Below are 21519 nucleotides of genomic sequence, written 5' to 3'. Positions count from 1 at the left end.
CAAGTACTTTTATGGTTTCATTTTTTTATGTTTAAATCTCTTTCCTATCAGAAATCTGTTTTGGTGCAATGAATGAAGGATTTTTCACCTCACATGACTAACATGCTGTATTTTAGACACAAAACTTCAACAATTCCAGTTTCTAGGTTTTTGATCTCATTGTTAAAATCTCATTTTTAAATAACACATTAGCTGTTTGGACACTGAAAGTCCAGAGCTAGTGGGAAATCATATTCTTCCTTCAGCTTCAGACAGTAAAACATTAACCAGAATGAAGTTTTCCCAGGCTGGTAGCTCTACTATTTTGCCAAACCCTAAGGCTTCTGATGATAGCACTTGAGTGGAGACAAGGTCACCTTGGCCAGCATGATTGCAGCAAAGGAAGAATGAGGTTGAAACCTCAGAATTGGTCATCAGAATTGTATTTCACCACAGTCTCCACAGAGGGTCAGACTTTTCCAGTGAGAAAGTCTGCCTTTGTCCCTTGTCTTATGGTATAATGTGTACCCTTGGCCCACTTCTCACAATAAAGGCTAGCCTTGGATGAGCTCATCCTTTCCCAGGGCTTCAGTTAGCATGTCGGTGCATATGACTCACAAACGCTCAACTCCAGTCTTCTTGCAACTACTAAGCTCCACAGCTGCACTTGCAGCTGCCCAGTCACTCCTAGGTGGATATTTGACAGGCACCTTAAAATCAACACATCCTAGTCCCGACTTCTTATCCCCAAACTACTTCTCCTTTGGTTTCTAATCTCAATAATCAACAATATTCTTCTAGTTACTCAGTCTTGAAATCACTATCATCCCCAAAATGTCCTCAGGTCCACCTTCCCTTATCGTAGTTAAGGCCTGGTTTGGATTGTAATACATATCTAACAGCTGTGTCCCATTTCAACCTCCTCCAAGCTCAAGGAGCTTATAGTGTTGGTGGGGGGGGGGGGAGGGGGGAGGGGGGATATGACACACTTATAATCCAGCTGTGGTTTATGAACATATACGAGTCTAGGTTACTTTGCTTAATCTAGAGCACAAAAAAAAGAATGATCAGCACCCTAACCATATCCTTTGTACTTCTGCTCTCAGGTTCTCCCAAAGATGACATCACATGTGGTAAACGAGATTGATAACATATTGCGCAACAAGCCCTACAGCAAAAAGGACTATAGATCATAAGGCAATGCATGAATCACAGAAGCTGCATGGTTAAAATAGCGGCCTGTGCCCAGTTCAGAAAGATGTTATTAACCAGTCTTTTGAATCACTTAGCAGCTTGCTGCTCAACCTCTAGTGACCCTCCCTGGATTCTTTGAGGTGTCTGCTGTCGCTACCACTGTGCACATCTGAAAACTCACAACCAGGAAAATCCATTCTATTTTCTTATCTTGAACTGGAGTCACCTATTCTTGCATTGCTCTATACACCTCAGGCTTATGCAATGGAAAGAATATGGGGCTGGGAGGTGATGTATTACCTTCAGGCATTTGGTAACTCAAAGAAGGCTGTACAGATATATTTTTTCAAAAGAACAAAATCAACAGATGCAATGTGAGTTGCATAAGAAACAGAGTAGACTATCTTCACTCAAATCCTTGCTTGGAAGAATAAGCAGAAACAATTTTATTTTTCCTATTTTCACATTCATATTAACAAGTTTTGTTCCATTTGTCATACAACAAAACAAAAATTTCTAGGTATTTGCTTTATTACCTTTCAAATATTTACTGTGCTTGGCCCCAAGAATGGCCTTGTACAACTTATCCAGAATGTCTATTAGGATTTTAATGTTATGTCCACTTACAAGTAGAGACAGTAAAAGGATGAACACCCCAATCTTTAGGGACACTACAGCTGATTTATAAAAGAGAGGGTAACACTGCTGTGGAAACTTAGCTTTGAAGAAAATGCAGTGTATCTGCAATTAGGTGTTCACTTTTTATGTTTTATTAAAACCTGCTTTATATTTTCAACTGCTTATAGGCACAACTTCTGCAAGTTTAAATATCTGAGCTTTAAAAGTAAACATACACATGGCTCAGTTTTGAAGTAAACCTGTAAAATACCCAGAAAGACAAATGTTCACTGTTTGTTTAATTCGCACTGGGATTTTACAATATAATATTTGGTATTTTTAAGGTGATGTTAACATGAAAGTCAATCACTGGCTTTGTGAAAAATGCCATCACTATTCAGAATATGCTGGGTAAATTAACTTGCCTATGAAAAGAAAAACATTAAAGAACTTCTAGTTCTATAATAATATTATATGCACTAAACTATATGCATGAAAGTTCTCTGCATGGATTAATGGGGCTTACCCTTGTTACACTCAAAATCTGAGGTATACCTAGCCTTGCCACTATTGGCTACTTACCCTCATTAATGTCCCACTTGAGAAAAACTGTGAGAATATACTGTGTTGGTATCTGTAAAAAGAGAGAAAAACATGTTTTTTTTTTTTGAAGGGGGTGGTGTGGGAGTGGCCCTTTAACTCTATTTGGATATCTGAGGATGTACAAAATTCTAATTTTCTGATGAGCAAGTTTTCCATACAGAAGTCACTTTGAGGTTTACAGAAGAAATATAACATCATTTAAAAATGCTATTTTCTGTCATTATTTCTATATATGTACTTCATGGTTAAGTTCTAAATCTGAAAATGTTAGTGGGAGATATCAAGAAATTTTTTTTGATTACTAGTACCTGTATTCTAATAGAGAGTTTGAATTTTCTGCCCGAGTATCAGAATAATGATGGAAATTAATGAATTTTTTTAGTTGTTCATTGTGTATTCAATCCAGTGAACTACTGTATGTGTAAAGGAGCTGAGGTGCTAATGGGAAATGTGATTTGTTTGCTTAGAGTAATAAAAGCATTCTGTGCATTCAATCTCACAATAGATTTTATCTGATCTTTCATAAGGCATATGTATATTTTCCATATATGTAAAACATACACATGTAAAATATATGTGGCCATAAAATAGGCAATAATCATCTAAATAAAAATTACATTGGCAGCTAAGCTGCAATGAATACTCAACAGAAATAGTAGTAATCAAAAGTCTGAGATTTAAATTGCAATTCAAACATTTTCTATCAGTGGAGATTACTGATGATAGTTCTCAATGGGTTTTAGAACACCCTGCACTAAGGTTAAGGCGTCACAAATTCACTTTTTAAAGCTTGCAAATCAAAACCATATATAAACATTATGGCTTAGCTGTAGGAACAGCCAGTTTTTATATGTGAATCTGTCATGGTAAATATACTAGATAATGTATTTTACAGTTATGTCCTTTAAAAAAATTTCCATGCACTCTAATTTTCTTTTCTCCTCTGAAAAGAATTCCTTGGCAGAGAATATATCATTCCAAAAGGTAACCTGGGTAGCAGCCATCCCTATATGGAAATCTCAGGCAACCTAGAAACCCTGTGTCTGGCTTCCCACTTTAAGAACTGTCATTTCATGAAGAGAGTGCCAAAGTCATGAGGCAAATGTCAGAGCTTGAAGGAACCTTAGCTATTTGTAAGGCCACCCTTTTGACAAATGAGCAAAGCAGGCCTGGATAGATGAAAAACTTGCCCAAACTCACACTGCTAGTGCAGAACCAGGCCTAGAACCCAAGTATTTTGTGTTCTAGTTCAGTGTTCCTTTAGATTTTTTTTTCTCCTTTTAAGCTTTAAAGTTTTATGCAGAAATTGTGAGAATGTTTAAGTTAAAAAAATTATTAATCCAAACTTAGAAATCAAACAACAGGGAAAAAGTGAAGAGATGTTTTGAAAATTAATGAAGGCCACCAAGAAGTTAATCTCTATCTCCCTGAAAATCTAAACCAACCCCCCAAAACACCCTCCTAATCTTCCATTAATTCCTCTGCTTGGGAGTCCAAGGAAGTGAGAGAGAATCCCTTAGAGCTCTAATAGATAGATACATCTATAAATTGGACATAAATGTACACATATATATATCCTTGCTTCCATGAGTGACTGGCATGCACACTGAAAACAAAGAGGGGAGGCAGAAAGGTGCAGCAGGTACATATTGGCAGAGGCCTGGTGTCTGCTCTTTACTGTATCTGCTCTATGCTTTTCGTTGCCTCAAAGATATTTGATCAGTAACTACAAAGATATGCATTTACATGTGTGAGCTATTAAAATGATGGTTATATGTATACTTATGTAACAAACCTGCACATGTATCCCCAAACTTAAATTTAAAAAAATAAATTTGAAAACAAGATGGTTAATGTGAAATAATGTAATAAAGATTATGTACTTAATCACAGAATTCTTATAAAATACAGATTTTAAAAAGCAAAATTTAATCATACTTATTAAATAAGACTTTTTACAAGAATTCAGTATAAATTCAACCTCTGTATTTCAGTTAACTTCAAACCTTGTTTCAAAGTATCCTTTCTAAATTTCAATAATATGCCAAATAGGACAACCAGTAAAGTTTTATTGGTTAAGAATTTCAATCCAAGATTTTTATTAAGTTGTAAATGAAAGAACTAAAAATAGGTAAATGAAAATGTTTTAACACTTTAAAGTGCTCCTTATGAGTATAAACAAAGGAATTTAATCACTTTGAATCCCAATTACAGATGAATCTTTTATTTCACAAGTATTGGTTATGTGGTCTTTTTAAGACAAAAATTCTATAGCATGGTTTTACTATCTAAATCAGATTTAGATAGTAGGTCACCTCTCTGTGTGCCACACAGAACTTTTAAATGATGAGAGTAGTGGGGAAAAAGTTCTGTGATTCCTGACAGTAAAGTATTCATACAGTAAATCCTCAACAAAAACTACCGAACTGCGAGTATAGGCCTTATAACCTTATGCACAGAAATTCATCTAATAATATAGAAAGTTGGAAAATATCAGATTTAAAAACAGTGTGCTGTAAGAAAAATTCAGGACAGGAAACAAATTTTGCTCACTCCTTTTCGTACATATGTTCAGTTTATTAATTCAAGATAAAGTACATTAGTAATATTAGGCTGAAACCCCTATTTCACCACCTCATCTAAGCTACGCTGTATTATACCAAGAATGGTGGTGATTTTTTCCCCATCCATATAGGCACTGCCATCTAGAGGCAAGTTTTAACCAGCAATTTTAAAAGATACTGGCCCAGCTCTGCTAACAAATAGTATACTCTGATGTCAAATAAGCAAATGCATTTATTTGATACACAAATTCCATGCCATCACTGGAACTATGATCCAGCTTTGTTTTTTTTTTTTAAAGAAAAGCTTTTCTTGTTTGTTTGTTTGTTTTTTGAGATGGAGTCTCGCCCTTGTCACCCAGGCTGGAGTGCAGAGGGGCAATCTCTACTCACTGCAACCTTCGCCTCCCGGGTTCAAGTAGTTCTCCTGCCTCAGCCTCCTGAGTAGTGAGATTACAGGCGCCCACCACCATGCCGGCTAATTTTTGGATTTTTAATAGAGACAGGGTTTCACCATGTTGGCCATGGGTTCAAGAAAAATTTCTTTAAAAAATAACAAACCTCTTAAGTGTTACCCTAAGCATACCTGACAGTAAATCTGACTTCTGTAGTCATTCCACATTACCCAGTGATGGCACCTACATAATAATGCACCAAAGAAAAGTAAAGAATTGCCAACTTCTAGAAGCAATGATGACATAGAATTCTCACCTGCAGAAAATGATGATCTGGGTCACTAAGCAAATGTATTCCTGCCCCTGTTTTCCTTCCAAGTTCTTGGATGCAGCCCAACACATCCGATAGCACAGAAGTGGAAGTTAAACTCCTGATGAATAACTTATAAAATTATAAAGAAAACTAATAACACTTATGAAATTCACGTAAATTTAGAATAGAATACTAAGGATTAGGACTATATTTTCTTTGAGATGCTGCTTGTGGGAAATTACTGAACTGCTATCATGGGTGATTTCACATCTTTTTAGGTGATTTTGTTAAAGAGCTTCTCAAACTTTTTCAAGCCATGGCACACACAAGAATGACATCTGTACATACACAGGTAAAAAAAAAATGCAAGAGATTGCTCTTAGCTGGACCCCCAAGGGCTGAAGAGATAAATATTCTGTTCACAATCAGTGGAAACCTGTGAACTAAAGAGTCAAATCTATGAAAGTTCTCATGGAAAAGTGCTGACAAGCACTAAAATCACTGTAAATTCCTTGGAGAGTTCTAAGAACTGCAGAAGTTCAGAAAAATTACTTTGGTCTTTTACATGTAAATATTCAGGAAAAGGGTTCTCTCTCTTACTTAACGTTCCTCCAGGGTGTGAGACCCTGGTCAAAGAAAACAATGACTCCTGTGTCTTAATAGGTCAAACCCACATGGCAGGGTCAAGTTGACCTCTCTTGCCACTCAGGGCCAAAGCCATACAGCAGAACAGTGTGTTCTTTAACCCTGTAGGACAACTCTCATATGCCTGGGCACTATTTTTAGGTTACTAACTTGGCTGCCCTTCTTCTTTGAAAAATAAAAATAAAAACACACACACACACACACAGAACTTTTCCAAAAGTTTCTCTTCCTCAAGTTGGAGAAATTATGTTTTTTCATTTTGTTATTTCAAATCACAAATTCAAACACTTGTAAACATTAAGCTTCTGTTCCATCCCCTGGGAAGAGGATTCAATCTGGTATTTACAGTTCAAAAAAAGTTGTAATATTGTGCTTGGAACACAGAGAACCAGTTATTAACTTCCTGCTACTATTATATAATAAATAATAACAGCTCAGCCCAGGTTACTGTGACCTCTGACAGATCAAGGAAACAAGTTATTTTCTCCTCTTGTGATTACAGCACATTGCAAGACATTTTATTCCTTTTAATAAACATCCTGGTACTCTGAGTTTCCCTTTCAATTCATTTAATTTCAACAATCTGTCAAAAACAGCCAATAAACAAATACTGAATTACATTCTGTTGGGTTTTTTAAAGGCTCTAGACTATAAAAACATCTTGTGTGTCTCCCACCCTGACCACCCTGCTACTTTTCCATATACCACAGGCCACCCATAGACACAAAGCCAGGGGGCAAGCGGACATGGTCTACTTGGAGCCAGTAGACAGGAGGGCGATGAGTCCTGATGAAGCACTTATGGACAAAATGTAGTTCCTGTGAGAATTTAATGTTATGGAAAAGTTAATGACACCAAATTAGTTTTTCGACAAAATAAAAAGAACCCACCTCTTTGGAATGTACTGCTTCCTTCCTGACACTTGCTATAATCATGATGATGTGCAGCCCCATTGTCTGCAAACACAATTTGCAAGACAGAAGACCATAAAAAATGGAAAACATTCACAGGAAATGTGTTCCAATTAAAAAAAAACACTTAAAGACAGAAACCTAGAACACATGATCACAAAGAATACATCTGAATTCCATTTAACCTCCATGAAAAGAGCTGATCAAAGAATATGAGGAGAAAAGAAGGACTTGTTTTTTCCCTGAAGAGCAATGGAAAAATAAGTCTTTCCTGTGAATCAGTGCTTTGCTGCAGTTGGCTTGCAACGGCAAGGAAGTTCTAAAAGTTCGAAGCCACTCCCAGTCTCAGAACTGTACAATTTTCAGCAAACCACTCCAGATTCCCAGAAGGTACACATTGGAGGGTATCTGATATTTTATTACATCATAATTACCAACTGTTAAAATGTTGGCTGCACATTCCTGGATAACACCTTTAATAAATTAATAAAAGAAGACTGATTCTTGCCCAAAAGCTCAATTTAAGAGCAGCTTGAAACACTATTAAGATACACTGGAATGAACCTATTTAACTGCACTGGCCGTCCACCCAACCCCCCGAGCCCAAAAATAACAGTAGACACGGGCTTATTATTTCAGAAGCTATCAAAAATGACAAGTTTGCTTTGGCTCTTAGGAGCTTTTTTTAAGTAAGCAAGGACACACAATCCCATAAGACTGCTTTATAATACTTTATCATAAAGTCATAATTCATAAACCTAAAAGAATCTTAAATTAACCCAAAAGCTGCTATTTTAAATGTCCAGAAAGTTACCTAAAGTCAGCACTATTTAATGGACTGACTCCCAGGGCAGTTTTTCTTTCCACTAAAATATCCAGACAAGTCAAAACCAAAACAAACTACTATTTCCAGACTTCTAAAAAAGATAATCAATCTTTAAAAGGATACACTGTGGGGTTGAAGTTCTTCAATATGAAGAAGGAAGCAACAATGACCAAGACCAGGAACAGAGTGTTGTTATAGAAGATGGAAAATGTTGTAGCTTCATAATCAGCAACTTCATTCTTCTTCCACAGGATTCTAGAGACACAGAAACAAGACAAACAAGTTTATACATATGATACAAAAACTTTAAGTACTGTATGGCTCTAGTTCATTTTAAAACAAGTTTTTTTCTTGAGTGTTCTAGGGTAAGAATGTGTTTGTAATATTAAGTTTAGTCAGAATTGTCCCCTTTCTTCAACTAAAAAAAAAATTTCACTCTATGATAGCAAAGAAAACATCGTGCTGGTTATGTTACCGTTTTTCTCAGGCAACCAGGGTTATGGAAGAAGGGACTCATTAATGGCAACTGGCACAGTTTCATCAGCAGCTAAATCAAATATCTTTCTCTTGGCCCTCACCTAAAACTCAGACTCCCATGATTAGCAGCCTGTGGAGCTTCCTTAGCTCTACTCTGGGCTTGAAGCTTTCTACAGCCTATGGATTTCGGACTCCAATATCACACCTTCAGAAGACAATCGCAATGACAAAAACTAGCTGTGGCCTCACAAAAGCAGCCTATTGTTAGCTATTTTTATTAATTCAAACAAAGAAAGCACTTAGTCATGAGGAGGATTTTTTTAATACCTGTAAAATCCTTTTACTTTTTACTCTATTTTACTAGTTCTGATAGTGTATCTTCTTGATTTACTAGTATTTCATCAATTTTTTCTCTTACCCCTTCACACAGGCAAAAGAAAGTTATAGGATGCCTGTGAATAAGGGAGCCTTTATTCTTCTTGGTTAATTAACTTTGTAAAGCAGTTTTTTAAAAGGGTAGGTTGTGACCCATTAGTGAGATGTGAACTCAGTTGAGTGGATCGAATGTCCACAGAAATTAATTGAGTGGGTTGAGACCAGCATTTTAAAAAAATGAAATAGGAAAGAACAGAAAAGCATCAGTAACCCATCACACACAGCAGGGTAATTACTGTTCTGTGAAATACATGCATGTGTCCATGTGTGAGTTTATTTGGTCAAAAGGTAAAATATGTATTTTTTACTGTAGAGGTTGTTATCAAAAAGGTTGAAGGCCACTATTGTAGACACTTTGTCTCCCCAGGAGATAAAACTACTCTGGAGCCAGATGACACACCTCCTCAATCCTAAGGACAGCACTTTAAGTAAAGTCATTGGTAATTGACACATTTTATTCACCAAGTGTACTAATCCAAAGACAACAGGTTTGGCTGTAAAGGAGCTAAATGAAGGCTAATTAACACCTTATGCTCAGCATAAGAAATCTGTAGTCTCTAACACGTCACATTTCCTCGATTCCACAGACACCATCAACTTAATAACTCTTCCATTTACTGTAAGTTTGGAGGAAGGGAAGGGCATTACATTAAGTGCAGCCATCACCTATAAAAGACCTTCTAATTTCAGAGAAGTTTAAATGTAAATTTTCTAAAAACATGAGTTTGAGTTCCAGGAAACATATCATTCTAACACTGATGAATGAGACCAGCTGAGTTAGATGCATAGTCTCAACATGGTTTAACACTAGAATGAACATTCAGGACAAATGCCTCCATTTTTGAGACTCTGGCATGAGTCCCAGGTTGCTTAAGTAGGTTATTAGCCTGCCTTTACTCTAGACAATACAATTTTCTCACTTGCATCACAGTGCTTCTCCCTAACTTCTTTTCTGTCAAGCCCTAAATAAGAAGTGGTATGGTTTGGCTCTGTGTCCCCACTCAAACCGCATTTTGAATTGTAATCTCCACATGTTGAGGGAGGGACCTGGTGGGAGGTGACTGGATCATGGCTGCAGTTTCCCCCATGCCATTCTCGTGACAGTGAGGGAGTTCTCACAAGATCTGATGGTTTAAAAATGGTAGTTCCCCCGGGCTCACTTGCTCTCCTGGCATCTTGTGTAGAAGGCACTTGCTTTTCCTTCACCTTCTACCATGACTGTAAGTTTCTAGAGGCCTCCCCAGCCATAAAGAACTGTAAGTCAATTAAACCTCTTTTCGTTATATATTACCCAGTCTTCGGTAGTATCTTTATTGCACTGTGAAAACAGACTAATACAAGAACCATTTTCAAAAAAGTTTTAATTAGGCCAGGCGCGGTGGCTCATGCCTGTAATCCCAGCACTTTGGGAAGCCTGGGTGGGCAGATCACGAGATCAAGAGATGGAGACCATCCCGGCCAACAGGGTGAAACCCTGTCTCTACCAAAAACACAAAAATTAGCTGGGTATGATGGCATGTGTCTGTAGTCCCAGCTACTCAGGAGGCTGAGGCAGGAGACAGAGGTTGCATTGAGCCCAGATCGTGCTACTGCACTCCAGCCTGGGCAACAAAGTGAGACTCTATCTCAAAAAAAAAAGTTTTAATGAATGAAGTGGCCCAATCCTTTAGATTACCCTAGTTCCCAATATGACCACATGTTAGTGACATCAGTCTATACAGTCAGGACGGCCTGATTGCCTTTAGAACTTTTTCCAAGTGCACCCATATCCTGGTTTTTTGTTGTTGTTGTTGTTTTAAATTTAGAACCCCCAAATGCCCTCAATGCCAATGGTTCTGCCTATTAGAAGATATTTTCTTCCTAGTAGGAAACCTGGTTTGGGAGAGCACTTCCCAATATCCCAAGGATGTTTTCAGGAAGAGCTTCCTACAAGAGAAAAGTTGAGACCAAGCAACTGTTACAATCAAATAATGTTAAATGACAGATCACCTGTAAATCAAGAAGAAACCACATTTGCACTTTGGAAGGAATGTTAATGAATCTCACATTCTCTGCTTATTTCCATCCCTGGATAAATGGATATTTTAAAGTACTTTTAAAGTGGCATAGAGTATAGAGTTTTGAGAGATACAGATCTAAGCAAAGAGACACTGATAAGCCTTCTCCTTACATCAAATCTCCTGGAATTCTTTCAGAGAAAAAACTAGATCTTAATGAGAAGCTCTGGTTCCAGTTATCAAGGTCAATCAGTAGAGTACAAACTGTATCCAGTATGGCTTTTATGATGGAAATAAAACAGCCAAATTTCTACCCATGAAAAGAAATAAATTTTATAATGTTTTGACACTCTGTATTTTCTATATATCTATGAAACCTCCACCTCACCCTACTGTGAAATACCTAATCCGGTAAATGGCAAAGGTTTCATTCCCAATTTCAGCTGATTCTCTAGTAGTGACTACCTGAATGCTAAACTGAGAGATTCTGCGCCATAACCCAAGATCAAGAACAAGTGCCAGACCAAATCTGCCCAAGACTGCAGTGGGCAGAGGAAACCCATTTACTATCCCTGACATAATTAGTCACCGAAAACCTTTAAAAGCTGTAACAAACATTTTGAAATTTAGGTAAATATGCACACTCTAGTTTAAGAAATACCGTTTAAATGAAAAATTCAACAAAAGTTTTTTCTAAAAAAGTGATATAGATTCTCTAACCTTGATCCCCATGCAAAAAAATATGCAATTGGAAAGCTATGCAGCCCAACCTGATTAAAGCTGCTCCATGCAAAAAGGCCTCCATTGTCATAATACTGTGCCTTTGGTTTTATAAAGGAGCCATAGGAGATAATCATTTTAATAATATTTTGGTGGCTTTCCAAAACCGCTATAGAAGACATTGTTCATTAAGTTACTCAGTGTCCCTTAAATAAGGAACCACTTGATAAAGTCTTTCCAAGATTCATGCCAGGAAAGTTTCTTTTCAGAAGGACTTGCATGCTGCTTCTCGTCAGACAATGAAAGCTATGTGACCTCAGATGCTTCCCCTGACACTTGGAAACCCACAACTAAGTTCAGTGCTCAAATGCTGTAACTAACTCTAAGGTCGTTGTTCATCCACCTTTTTCTCCCTTTTAAGTGGTTTCTGGTCTTTTAAAATTGTGTTACTTGTTTTATATGCACTTTAAGAAAACCTTATTAAATACAGAAAATATTCACGCTTTAACACTACAAGTTCACACAAAGTCTTTCTGGAGCAAAGCGGGGTAAAAATTATGTTCCAACAAAGCAACTTCTTGATGCTAAAACTAAAGATTCATGAAAACAAGCAGACTCATGACTATTAAACTATATGGCAATACTTCATCCCAAGTTTACTTAGGGGCTTCCTCTACTCAGATGGTAAGACTGTCCAATAAGCCTTCTAAGAGCAGCTGGCAGAAAAAACTGGGAGTAGGAGCTAACAAATGCGGCACAGAACTGGGCAATAGGAGACAAACCCAGTTATTTTCTTTTTCCCAATCAATGCAGATAACTAATTAAGAGATACTCCTCCGGAAGGTCAGGAACAGAAACAGCACCACATAGACACACTAACACATAAACCTTTCAGACCCAGAGGGGTTAGGCGATATGTTCAAGGTTGCACACCTATTAACAGGCAAAGCCTGCTCTGTAGAAAGCTCTGTTGCCTCCTCAATTTCAGCAGAACATTTACAAGTACAAGCTCTCAAGTCAGACTGCCTGTGTTCTTATCATGGATCTACCATGTACTAATCCAGGACCTTGGGCAAGTTACCCAAGCTTTCTGTACCATTGTTTATTCAGGTATAAAAAGGAAATAAAAATAGTACCTACTGTGCAGGGCTCTTTACAGGAATAAATCAAATATTGTATAGTACTGAGGAAAGTACCTGCGTGTAATAAAAACTCTAAAAGTCAGCTATTACTATTTCCATTACTACTACTTCTACAATTCCAAAATTTATAGCAAACGATTCCAAAATCCACATTCCTTAAGCAAAAATAAAAAAATTTTCTTCAAGGTACTCCCTTTTATGATGACCACACTTTAAAGAGGAGTCAAACCTTTCATCTTTCTCCTTCCGAGACATCTTTCTATTATCAGCTTCAGAAAGTTTTCGAGTCACTTCTTTGGAAACAGCATCCTCCCTCTTCTGTGCTACTCTGGAAGGACAAGAAAAAAAGAAAAAGTTTCCATATATTACAGAGGTGAACATCACACTCTCTCAGAAACACTCTGTACTCATATGTATTGGCAACTGAATAATATTTCACATTTCAAGAAAAGAAGCTGAACAGAAAGTTCCAAGTTTATTATACTGCACTAGCCAAAAAAGAAGTTCAAGAAACATTCAAGATGTGGTTTATTAGTGACATGTTTTGATTTCTGCTTAAAAAGAAGAATTTTCCAAAGTTTAGGATTTAATGTGGCTATTATAGTCAAATGCTATTAGCACAATTTAGTAAAGAAACACTTTTACTAATAAATAAATTTCATAAGGCATTAGCAAATGATGTATTATTTCAATTCCAAGTAAATAACAGGAGTGAAAACTAGGCTTAAACAAAGAGGAAACAATAGCTATAATATCTTAAAGCAATTATTTTAACTTTATCTTTATACCAAATGACAGTTTAAGCTGGGTATGACAGACAGAAAGCCTCAGGTCATTAAAGGCAACTTTTCAAACTTTCTTCAACTACAAGGGTGTCTGAGATATAAGTTAAGCACAAATTACAGCTGATTTTACCTATGTCTCCATCTTTAGCTCTCTCACTCAAGAACTGAGTTAGAATTGACATTGTTATTAGTAAAAGGAAAATATTTAATCAGCTTCAACTAATGTACTTATTAAAAGGTTTACAAAGTTACTTTTTAAACTTCGTTACCCCACACAAGTTGGTAACTGTAAAGAGGGGAAAATAACTCTAAAAGATAAAAGAAAAAAAAAAAAAACAGGTAAGAGGAAATCGATTCTGAAACCTAAAGAAAAAGGCTGCTAAGGGGGCAGACAGCTTAAAGATCCAACTTCATTTGATTAATTTTACTATGCAAAAACTATCTTTTCGTACGCATCCTGCATTTCTGAGACACTCAGCTCCAAAGGCAAAGATTCTTCTCTCTGAATCTCTTTAGCAGACCAGGCACAAATATGTTGCTTCATGAGAACAGATTGTGAGAACAGGAAAAATAAGAAAAATTAAAAATAAATAAATATATTTCTTGAACTTAACATCAGACTACTTTTTTTTTTTTTCTACAAAAGACCAACTGAAAACTGAAAAGAAATGGACACAGTTTATGGCAGAAACCTTTCTTAGCTCAATATAAAAAATATACACATACACCCCAAATATCATGGTGTTAGGACACAGGAATAAACTATTGCAGTTTCAAAAGAGTTGGTTGTCACTATGCATCTTTAGGACAAATAGTAAGCCAATTGTCCATATGACAAATCCTCATGAAGGCATTAAACCAGATGACTAAGCATTCTCATCTAGGTCTAGAATTTTATCCTTACCTACCAGGGGCATAACAACCACAATGTAGGTTGACTGCAACTCATGAGGAAGAAGCTCTCCCCTCTGTCTTAGGGCTCTCAGAAAATAAACCTCACTCAGTGCTGAATGCTCTAAAATAAAATAGAGGTCATGCTAGTGACCTAGCATTTAGTCAACTGAAATAACCCATAAAATTGATTGTATTTTTCTTCCTTTACTCTTTCACATCAGTATGTCACAATACTTCCAGAATTAAAAATAAAATAAAAATAAAAGACACTATCTAATTTATTTTCTTTCCTTTTTGAAATTGAGTCTTGCTCTTGTCACCCAGGCTGGAGTGCAATGGCACGATCTCGGCTCACTGCAATCTTGCCTCCTGGGTTCAAGCGATTCTCCTGCCTCAGCCTCCAGAGTAGCTGGGATTACAGATGTCCACCACCACACCTGGCTAATTTCTGTATTTTTAGTAGAGAGAGGGGTTTCGCCATGTTGGCCAGGCTGGTCTCAAACTCCTGGCTTTGTGATCTGCCCACTTTAGCCTCCCAAAGTGCTGGGATTATAGGCGTGAGCTGCCTTGCTCAGCCAACACTATCTCATTTCTTAAAATAAAAACATCTTTGCAAACATTGTTTAAATTATGCTACCTTAAAGGAAAAAAAAAAAACACCTCCTAAGGGCTCTCTTAACCCCAACTTCTTCAACCCTGCAAATAAGCATTTATCATGTGCCAGACACTATGCTCAACATGTCACATGTATGATCATACTGAATCCTTACCACCCTCTGAGGTTCCACTAGCATCCCCAACTTATAGCTGAGAAATTTGAAGTCTACACAGGTAACATTATGCCCAAAGCCATACAATTAAGAGTGGCAGAGCTGGCACTGGAATCCAGACTGTCAACTCTGAAGCCATCTTCCCTCTGCTGCCAACATCTACCCACACTCATCATTTTGCTGGATCTTTGAATCTTAACCATCTTGCAAACTGTAAGAGTTTCAAAGGCAGTAGCATATTTAATATAAAGCCAAAACTATGGCTAAAAAACCTCTACTCTGAGTCTATTAAGGCAGTAAGTCATTGAAATGTTACTGAACTAAATGTACCATTAACGGTTTTAAGGGGTATAAAATAAAATGTGGCGAGTATCTTCAAGAAGCCTAAAGTAGAAATGAGAAGGTAAAAAGAACACGACTTTCATTCTAAAGAAATGAATGAAAAAAATAAGAAGAATAAGTAAAAAATGACAAGTCTCAAAGAGACTGTGTTCCAAGAGTATTACAAAGGATGGTTCATAGAAGATGTCCACTTCTGAGGGCTTCCTGATACACAGATGGCCATGCCTCACAAGAAACAGTCCCATACAGTGGAGGCCCAAATGAGCCGAATCCTGGAATGGCAGCTGGTAGAGGGGTTGCCAAGCAGAAAGATAACAACGATAACCCAGTTTCTCTGCTGGCCCATCAGAACTGCAGCCACGGAATCTGAGCTCCTTTGTGTGCGGAACAGTAGAGAGAAAACTGCTAAGGCCACTTAAGCCACTGAGGCCATTTTGGGCCATTTCTTAAAATAAATCCCTGTTAACTGAGATCATCTCAACATGTTTCATTCCCCAAAAAAGTCTAACACAGGAACAACATAGCAACGGAATGATCAAAGTCAGGATTTCTCTGGAAAAGATTCTTAGTCTTGAAATAAAGCACAAGAATGGAAAGGAAATAAGTTACACCTAAATGGGGGAAGGTACACATTCCTGGGTCAGAAGGGTAAAAGCCTAATTCTGAAAGATGCAGCTAGAGTCATAGGAAGGATGCAGATGATTTGCATTCCAAGAGTCTAGAAGAATTTGGCTTTAATACATTAAAATAAAAAAAAAAAAGAGGCATGGCTGGGCATGGTAGCTCATGCCTTTCATCCTAGCACTTTGGGAGATTGAGGCAAACAGATCACTTGAGCCCAGGAGTTCAAGACCAGCCTGGGCAAGGTGGCAAAACCCCATCTTTATACAAAATATACAAAAATTAGCCAGGCATGGAAGTGCATGCCTGTGGCCCAGCTACTTGGGAGGCTGATGTGGGAAAATGCTTGAGCTCAGGAGGCAGAGGTTGCAGTAAGCCAAGACTGGGCCACTGCAGCCTAGCCTGGGCAAAAGTGAGACTGTCTCAAAAAAAGGGCCACAGTGAGTTGTTATGAGAATGATATGATAAAAATGATGTCACACAAGGAGAAATACATACTCTTCATTCAATAAAACAAGGAAAATTGGATGCTATAAGAATTACAAAGGGTAATGTGCTTTATATAGTGCGTGGCAGGGTGGGCCCTAAACTTGTTTTAAGGGACCAGATGGAGACTGTTACAGAAATACAAGTTAAAAACAGTGTCCAAAATAGGGTGAGAACTATGGATGAAAAGATAACGCACATACAAAGTATGCTCGCATTTCAAGTGTCAGTGAAATTCCAACTGCCTTGAAGAAATTACTTTCAGGCCGGTCGCGGTAGCTCACGCCTATAATCCCAGCACTTTGGGAAGCCGAGGCAGGTGGATCACGAGGTCAAGAGATCGAGACCATCCTGGTCAACATGGTGAAACACCGTCTCTACTAAAAATACAAAAATTAGCTGGGCGTGGTGACGCGTGCCTGTAGTCCCAGCTACTCGGGAGGCTAAGGCAGGAGAATTGCTTGAACCCAGGAGGCAGAGGTTTCGGTGAGCCGAGATTGCACCATTGCACTCCAGCCTGGGTAACAAGAGCAAAATTCTGTCTCGAAAAAAAAATAAAAAAGAAATTACTTTCAAAGCAGTATCGCACTAGATAGCCTCACCAAAGAAGGAGGGAAATAATCCTACTATCCATACTCAAAGATTACAGTGTGCATGAAAGCAACTTCAAAGGGCATCAGTTAAACAATAATTTATACCGACTTCCAGTGAGACAACACAGACCATGACACAGAGAGATAATGTCACCATCTTTCCTAAGTCTAGATGCTTCTGCAATTTAACCTCTATGAAAAATGAGTACTTCATTGCTTATAATTGATATATAAATTTATTGTGGTGAGGCTTGAGTTTTCATCTCTAAAAGCTATATTTTATAATACATGTGATCTTAAAATGGAATACGTTAATCCTTTACATATTAATCCTTTACACTTGTATGAAAAAAATGTAATTAGCATTGAAATGACATAGAGTGTAATAAATAAAGTAACAAAATAAAAAAGACCAGTCTGGACAACATGGAGAAAACCTGTCTCTACAAAAAATACAAAAAAAATAAGCTGGGCATGGTGGCTTGCACCTTTAGTCCCAGCTACTTGGGAGGCTGAGGTGGAAGGATCACTTGATCCTGGAGAGGGCGAGGCTGCAGTGAGCCATGATCATGCCACTACACTGCAGCCTGGGCAACAGAGCTAGACCTTGTCTCAAAAAATAGTAATAAAAGATAATTTCTTTAACTTCCAAAAATAGTATGTGAACAGTCCAGAACAATTCTCTCCAGAAATAATTCCATTTAGCTTCTGAAATGTTAATTTGCTTGGTGGGTTTGTTACTCTGACAAACCTCGTATTAAGGTCAGTGCTTAAGTGTTCTAATTCCACCCCAAAATCTACTTTGGTAGCTGTGTCAGACTGATCATTGTCTCAACTTAAGTTAGTTAATAATTCTTGTATCAATGTTCCTTTCCCCTAAAATATATATTAATACATATATATCTCAAATTAACGCTTATCTAACATACACAACGATCTTTAAAAAAGACATATAAAAATATAACATGTAGTAAGTACTTTCACTTGAAAAACATACTTACTTGTGCTTGAGAACAAATTTCACATTCTTGTATGCAAAGGCTACCAAATATGTGCTTACTAGGGTCATCACACTATACAAAACAGCAGACTGAATAAGGTCCATATGCCATATTCTCCAGTATAACCCTGAATTAAAATAAAGTGGGGAAAGAACAAAAAGAAACAAAAAATTACAATCCCATAACAAAAGCCTGCGAAATTAATCATAGCTAAGCCTGGTAAAATACCAGGTTATTAGTTATGCAATCCACTATAGTATCTGAGGATCTTCAGAAGAGAGATAACCAGTAACAGTTACCGTCTCAAGCTTTCTAGTTCAGAACACTTGAAAAACATCACCTTCCTATTACTAGTTCAGATGAAATTTCTGCTTCTAAAATGAGAACAAACTTTGTCACAACGTAATCACAAGTCAGACTTCAAGTCAGGGTACTAGCATGCTAAATACAGGCCATTCAAAATGCCACGTGCAGTAGCAAACCGCAGTTTCCTTGCTGACGTGGCAGTTATCAGAACTCCAAGCAGTGCTCTGGTCGGATGACTGAGCCAGAAGGCTTCACATCACGTTAACTGCATGCTGGATTTTATAAGGACAAAAGAGAAAAATACATTTGGTTTTAAATGCTCAACAACAGTGCAGCAAGAGACAGGAGTTCTAGAACCCTGAGCTCTACTAACCTTGTCCAAGTCTGCAGTTTCCCAACTAAGTGAGAATTCTAGAATGGGACCCGCAGGATTATTAAAAAGTCTAAACAAGGTAGATTGCTAACCTCTGGCACTTCAACCTCTCTCTTTTTGCAAACCAGGGAAATTATGCAGTGGTGTGAAGTAGCTCACATAAAGACACTTCTAATTCAGTGGGTTGCTTCAGGGGTCTCTCATCTAATTCATTAATTTATCCAAAATAAGAATATTAATTGAAAATTTCGTAAAGGCAAGCAACAGTTGTATGGAAAAGGGCAGCAGGCAGTATACTTGAGTGTGTGCGTTTAAATACAGACTCGGGGCCGCCACCCCAGAACTAGTTAACCACCACCTCCGGGGGTGGAGCACGGGAACGTGCTTGTAACAAGTGACCTCCCCGAGTGCTGCACAGGACAATCCCAGGCGACAACACCGAGGCCCAAAGAGGCTCCGTGCCTCCCAAACCTCAGGGAAGCTGGAGAGATCGTCGACCCCCGGTCGGCACCCGCGCCTTGTCTGCTAGCCCGGTCCTGCCACGTCCGCGCCCAGCCGGATCCGCCCGCGGCCTCCCTCGCCTGCCTAGCTCCCAGCACTCACAGATGGGGATGGCAGACACAATGAACGCGTTTCCGAAAAAGAGCGCGGAGGACTTGGCAGAGAGGTTGCGGCTGAAATCCTGCAGGAGCAGGTCCTCCTCCGACTGCTGTTTGGAACTGCCTTTGGGTGCCATGGCGGAGCTGGAGACTAGAATAGAGAAGGTAGAGCCTGCCGCCAAGCCGGGCAAAGGGCCCTGGCTCCGCCCCTGCGGCCGCCGTATCCGCTAACGACCCGTAAGCGCGGCGCGCGGAGGCGGGACCGGCTCGGCGGAGAGCAAGCTTCCCCAGGATTGGCCAGCCTGGCGCCACTAGATTGGCTTCCGGGCGTGATTGGGCGAGCGGGCCAGACTTCCGGTTTCCTGGACAGCCTCGTGACCCGTCCTCCTGGAGGAGTGAGAAGGGATTTGTAGTTTAGCGGGTGCTTAAAAAAAAAAAAAAAAAAATTAACAAAACTTTCTTAATCGTGAACTTAGCCGCTGACAGACTCATGAGTTCTGAGTTCTTCAGCATTCCAAAATTAAAAGGACTTCTGGCCCAACGCCATTAGTGCCCTCTGTACATACCCAGAACTGGATGCATTGAAGGAAAAAGAAGAGAAAGGTATGTAGCTAACTCATGTAAAATCCCTTCTCCTTTACACATACTTTATTTCATTAAATACCTTGAAGAATCTTATGACATGCACATCATTACCGCCATTGCAGATGAAGAGCCTGAGGGTGGTAGATCTGTGGTGTGGGTCTCTAAGCTGTGGGTTCTTTTCACTAAACAATAGGCCACCTCTGTAGGAAAAAGAAAATGGTACACTTGCTTTTAAGAAACTCATGATCTCATTGATGAAGGCAATATTTAATATATGTCTGGTACATTTGCAAGTTACTATTTTATTTCAACTAAACCCTATAGAGTTATGTGGCTTCCAAAGTTATGCTAAATAAACATAATACTAAGAACAGGTTGGCTAGGCAGGACTCCTTCTCTGAAGCTCAGAAAGATTAAGTATGCCTAATAAAACAGCTAGATGACATTTTTAACTCAACAAATTATCACTTTTTCTTAAAAAAAAAAAAATTCAACCACACTGCTCTCAGCAAATGCTGCTTTTCATTACTGAGAAAACTCCAGTGCATTAGGCACAATTTCCTCAACCTCCAGCCTCTTTATCAACAGTTTCATAGGTATCTTTCTTCCTCGCAGTATCCAAATTGTAATTGACCTCCACAGCTTCCTATTACTAGTCTTAATTGAGCTTTGTCTTCAATCTTTTCCAATCTATTCTCTATACAGTTACCAGAGGAAGTTTTCCTGAAATATAAATCCTTCCATTATCTACTGCAAGTATTCCCTAATGCCAGAAGTTTTCACTAATTCACCACAAAATGAAAAAGAAGACCATCTGGTGAATTTTTCAGAAAATCAAATGTATTCATTTAAAAATATCTGGGTTTATGTCTTGTATGTTAAAAGTATTCTTTATTTTATTTCATGATAGAGATAGAAAAAGAAATTCTTATTTTCTCTTACAACATACTTATCTCATAGTTTTTCTTATCTCAGTAAATTGCATTCTTTTTCACCTATTTGCTCTGGTTAAAATGCTGGATTTAACATTAATTTTTTTTCCTTCTCCATCTGCTACCAATTCATAAATAAAACTTTTTGGATCTGTCTCTATAACTAGATTTTCTTCTGTCTATTTAAAAACAAACCAAGGATATAAAAAGAAGTTAAAAGATAAAAATCAGAAAACTAAAAGATCCAAAGAGACAAAAATCATTTTTCTTTTAAAAGAAAAGAAGAAAAAATAATGATGAGATTAAAAATAATTTTGCCTGAGAAAAATATTTTAACAATGAAAACAGGAAAGATAAAAGTTTGAAATGTTAAGCGGATAGATAAAAATATTATAATTGATATAACTAAAAAGAGG

General features: G+C 37.9%; 2 protein-coding genes across 4 annotated transcripts in view; one reads left to right on the top strand and one right to left on the bottom strand.

The window, feature by feature from the left end:
• Positions 1-2893, top strand: part of KCNAB1 (potassium voltage-gated channel subfamily A regulatory beta subunit 1) — a 389333-nt gene extending 386440 nt beyond the window's left edge. For both annotated transcript variants that reach the window (XM_035278146.3, XM_035278147.3), the window contains exon 14: positions 1086-2893. In XM_035278146.3, coding sequence (XP_035134037.1) covers positions 1086-1175 — 90 coding nt within the window. In that variant the 3' untranslated portion in view covers positions 1176-2893. The remainder of the gene's footprint in view (positions 1-1085) is intronic.
• Positions 1592-19751, bottom strand: SSR3 (signal sequence receptor subunit 3). Of its 2 annotated transcripts, XR_013528513.1 has the most exons (6): positions 19591-19751; positions 18309-18435; positions 13046-13144; positions 8169-8300; positions 5667-7126; positions 1592-2425 (listed from the first exon to the last, which is right to left on the bottom strand). XR_013528513.1 is itself a non-coding variant. In XM_017965735.4 (5 exons), the coding sequence occupies exons 1-5, from the start codon at positions 19721-19723 to the stop codon at positions 7060-7062; spliced, it is 558 nt and encodes a 185-aa protein (XP_017821224.1). In that variant the 5' UTR covers positions 19724-19751; the 3' UTR covers positions 4951-7059. The 2 variants fall into 2 exon arrangements, 1 of the variants encoding a protein (XP_017821224.1); XM_017965735.4 differs by lacking the exon at positions 1592-2425 and having other exon boundaries at positions 4951-7126.
• Positions 19752-21519: the final 1768 nt, after the last annotated feature.

This window comes from Callithrix jacchus, chromosome 17, assembly GCF_049354715.1.
Source record: "Callithrix jacchus isolate 240 chromosome 17, calJac240_pri, whole genome shotgun sequence".
Taxonomy (NCBI): Eukaryota; Metazoa; Chordata; class Mammalia; order Primates; family Cebidae; genus Callithrix; species Callithrix jacchus.
Note: the sequence above shows the minus strand (reverse complement) of the source record. Positions and strands in the feature narration are given on the sequence as shown.

What these genes read in the sequence shown, in the direction of transcription:
- SSR3 (XM_017965735.4), bottom strand. Translation starts at nt 19,723, where the DNA reads ATGGCACCCAAAGGCAGTTCCAAACAGCAGTCGGAGGAGGACCTGCTC. An exon ending in TGTGTCTGCCATCCCCATCT is followed by an intron (nt 18,436 to 19,590) that starts GTGAGTGCTGGG and finishes ATTTTAATTCAG; the next exon opens with GGTTATACTGGAGAATATGG. An exon ending in AAATTTGTTCTCAAGCACAA is followed by an intron (nt 13,145 to 18,308) that starts GTAAGTATGTTT and finishes TTGTCCTTCCAG; the next exon opens with AGTAGCACAGAAGAGGGAGG.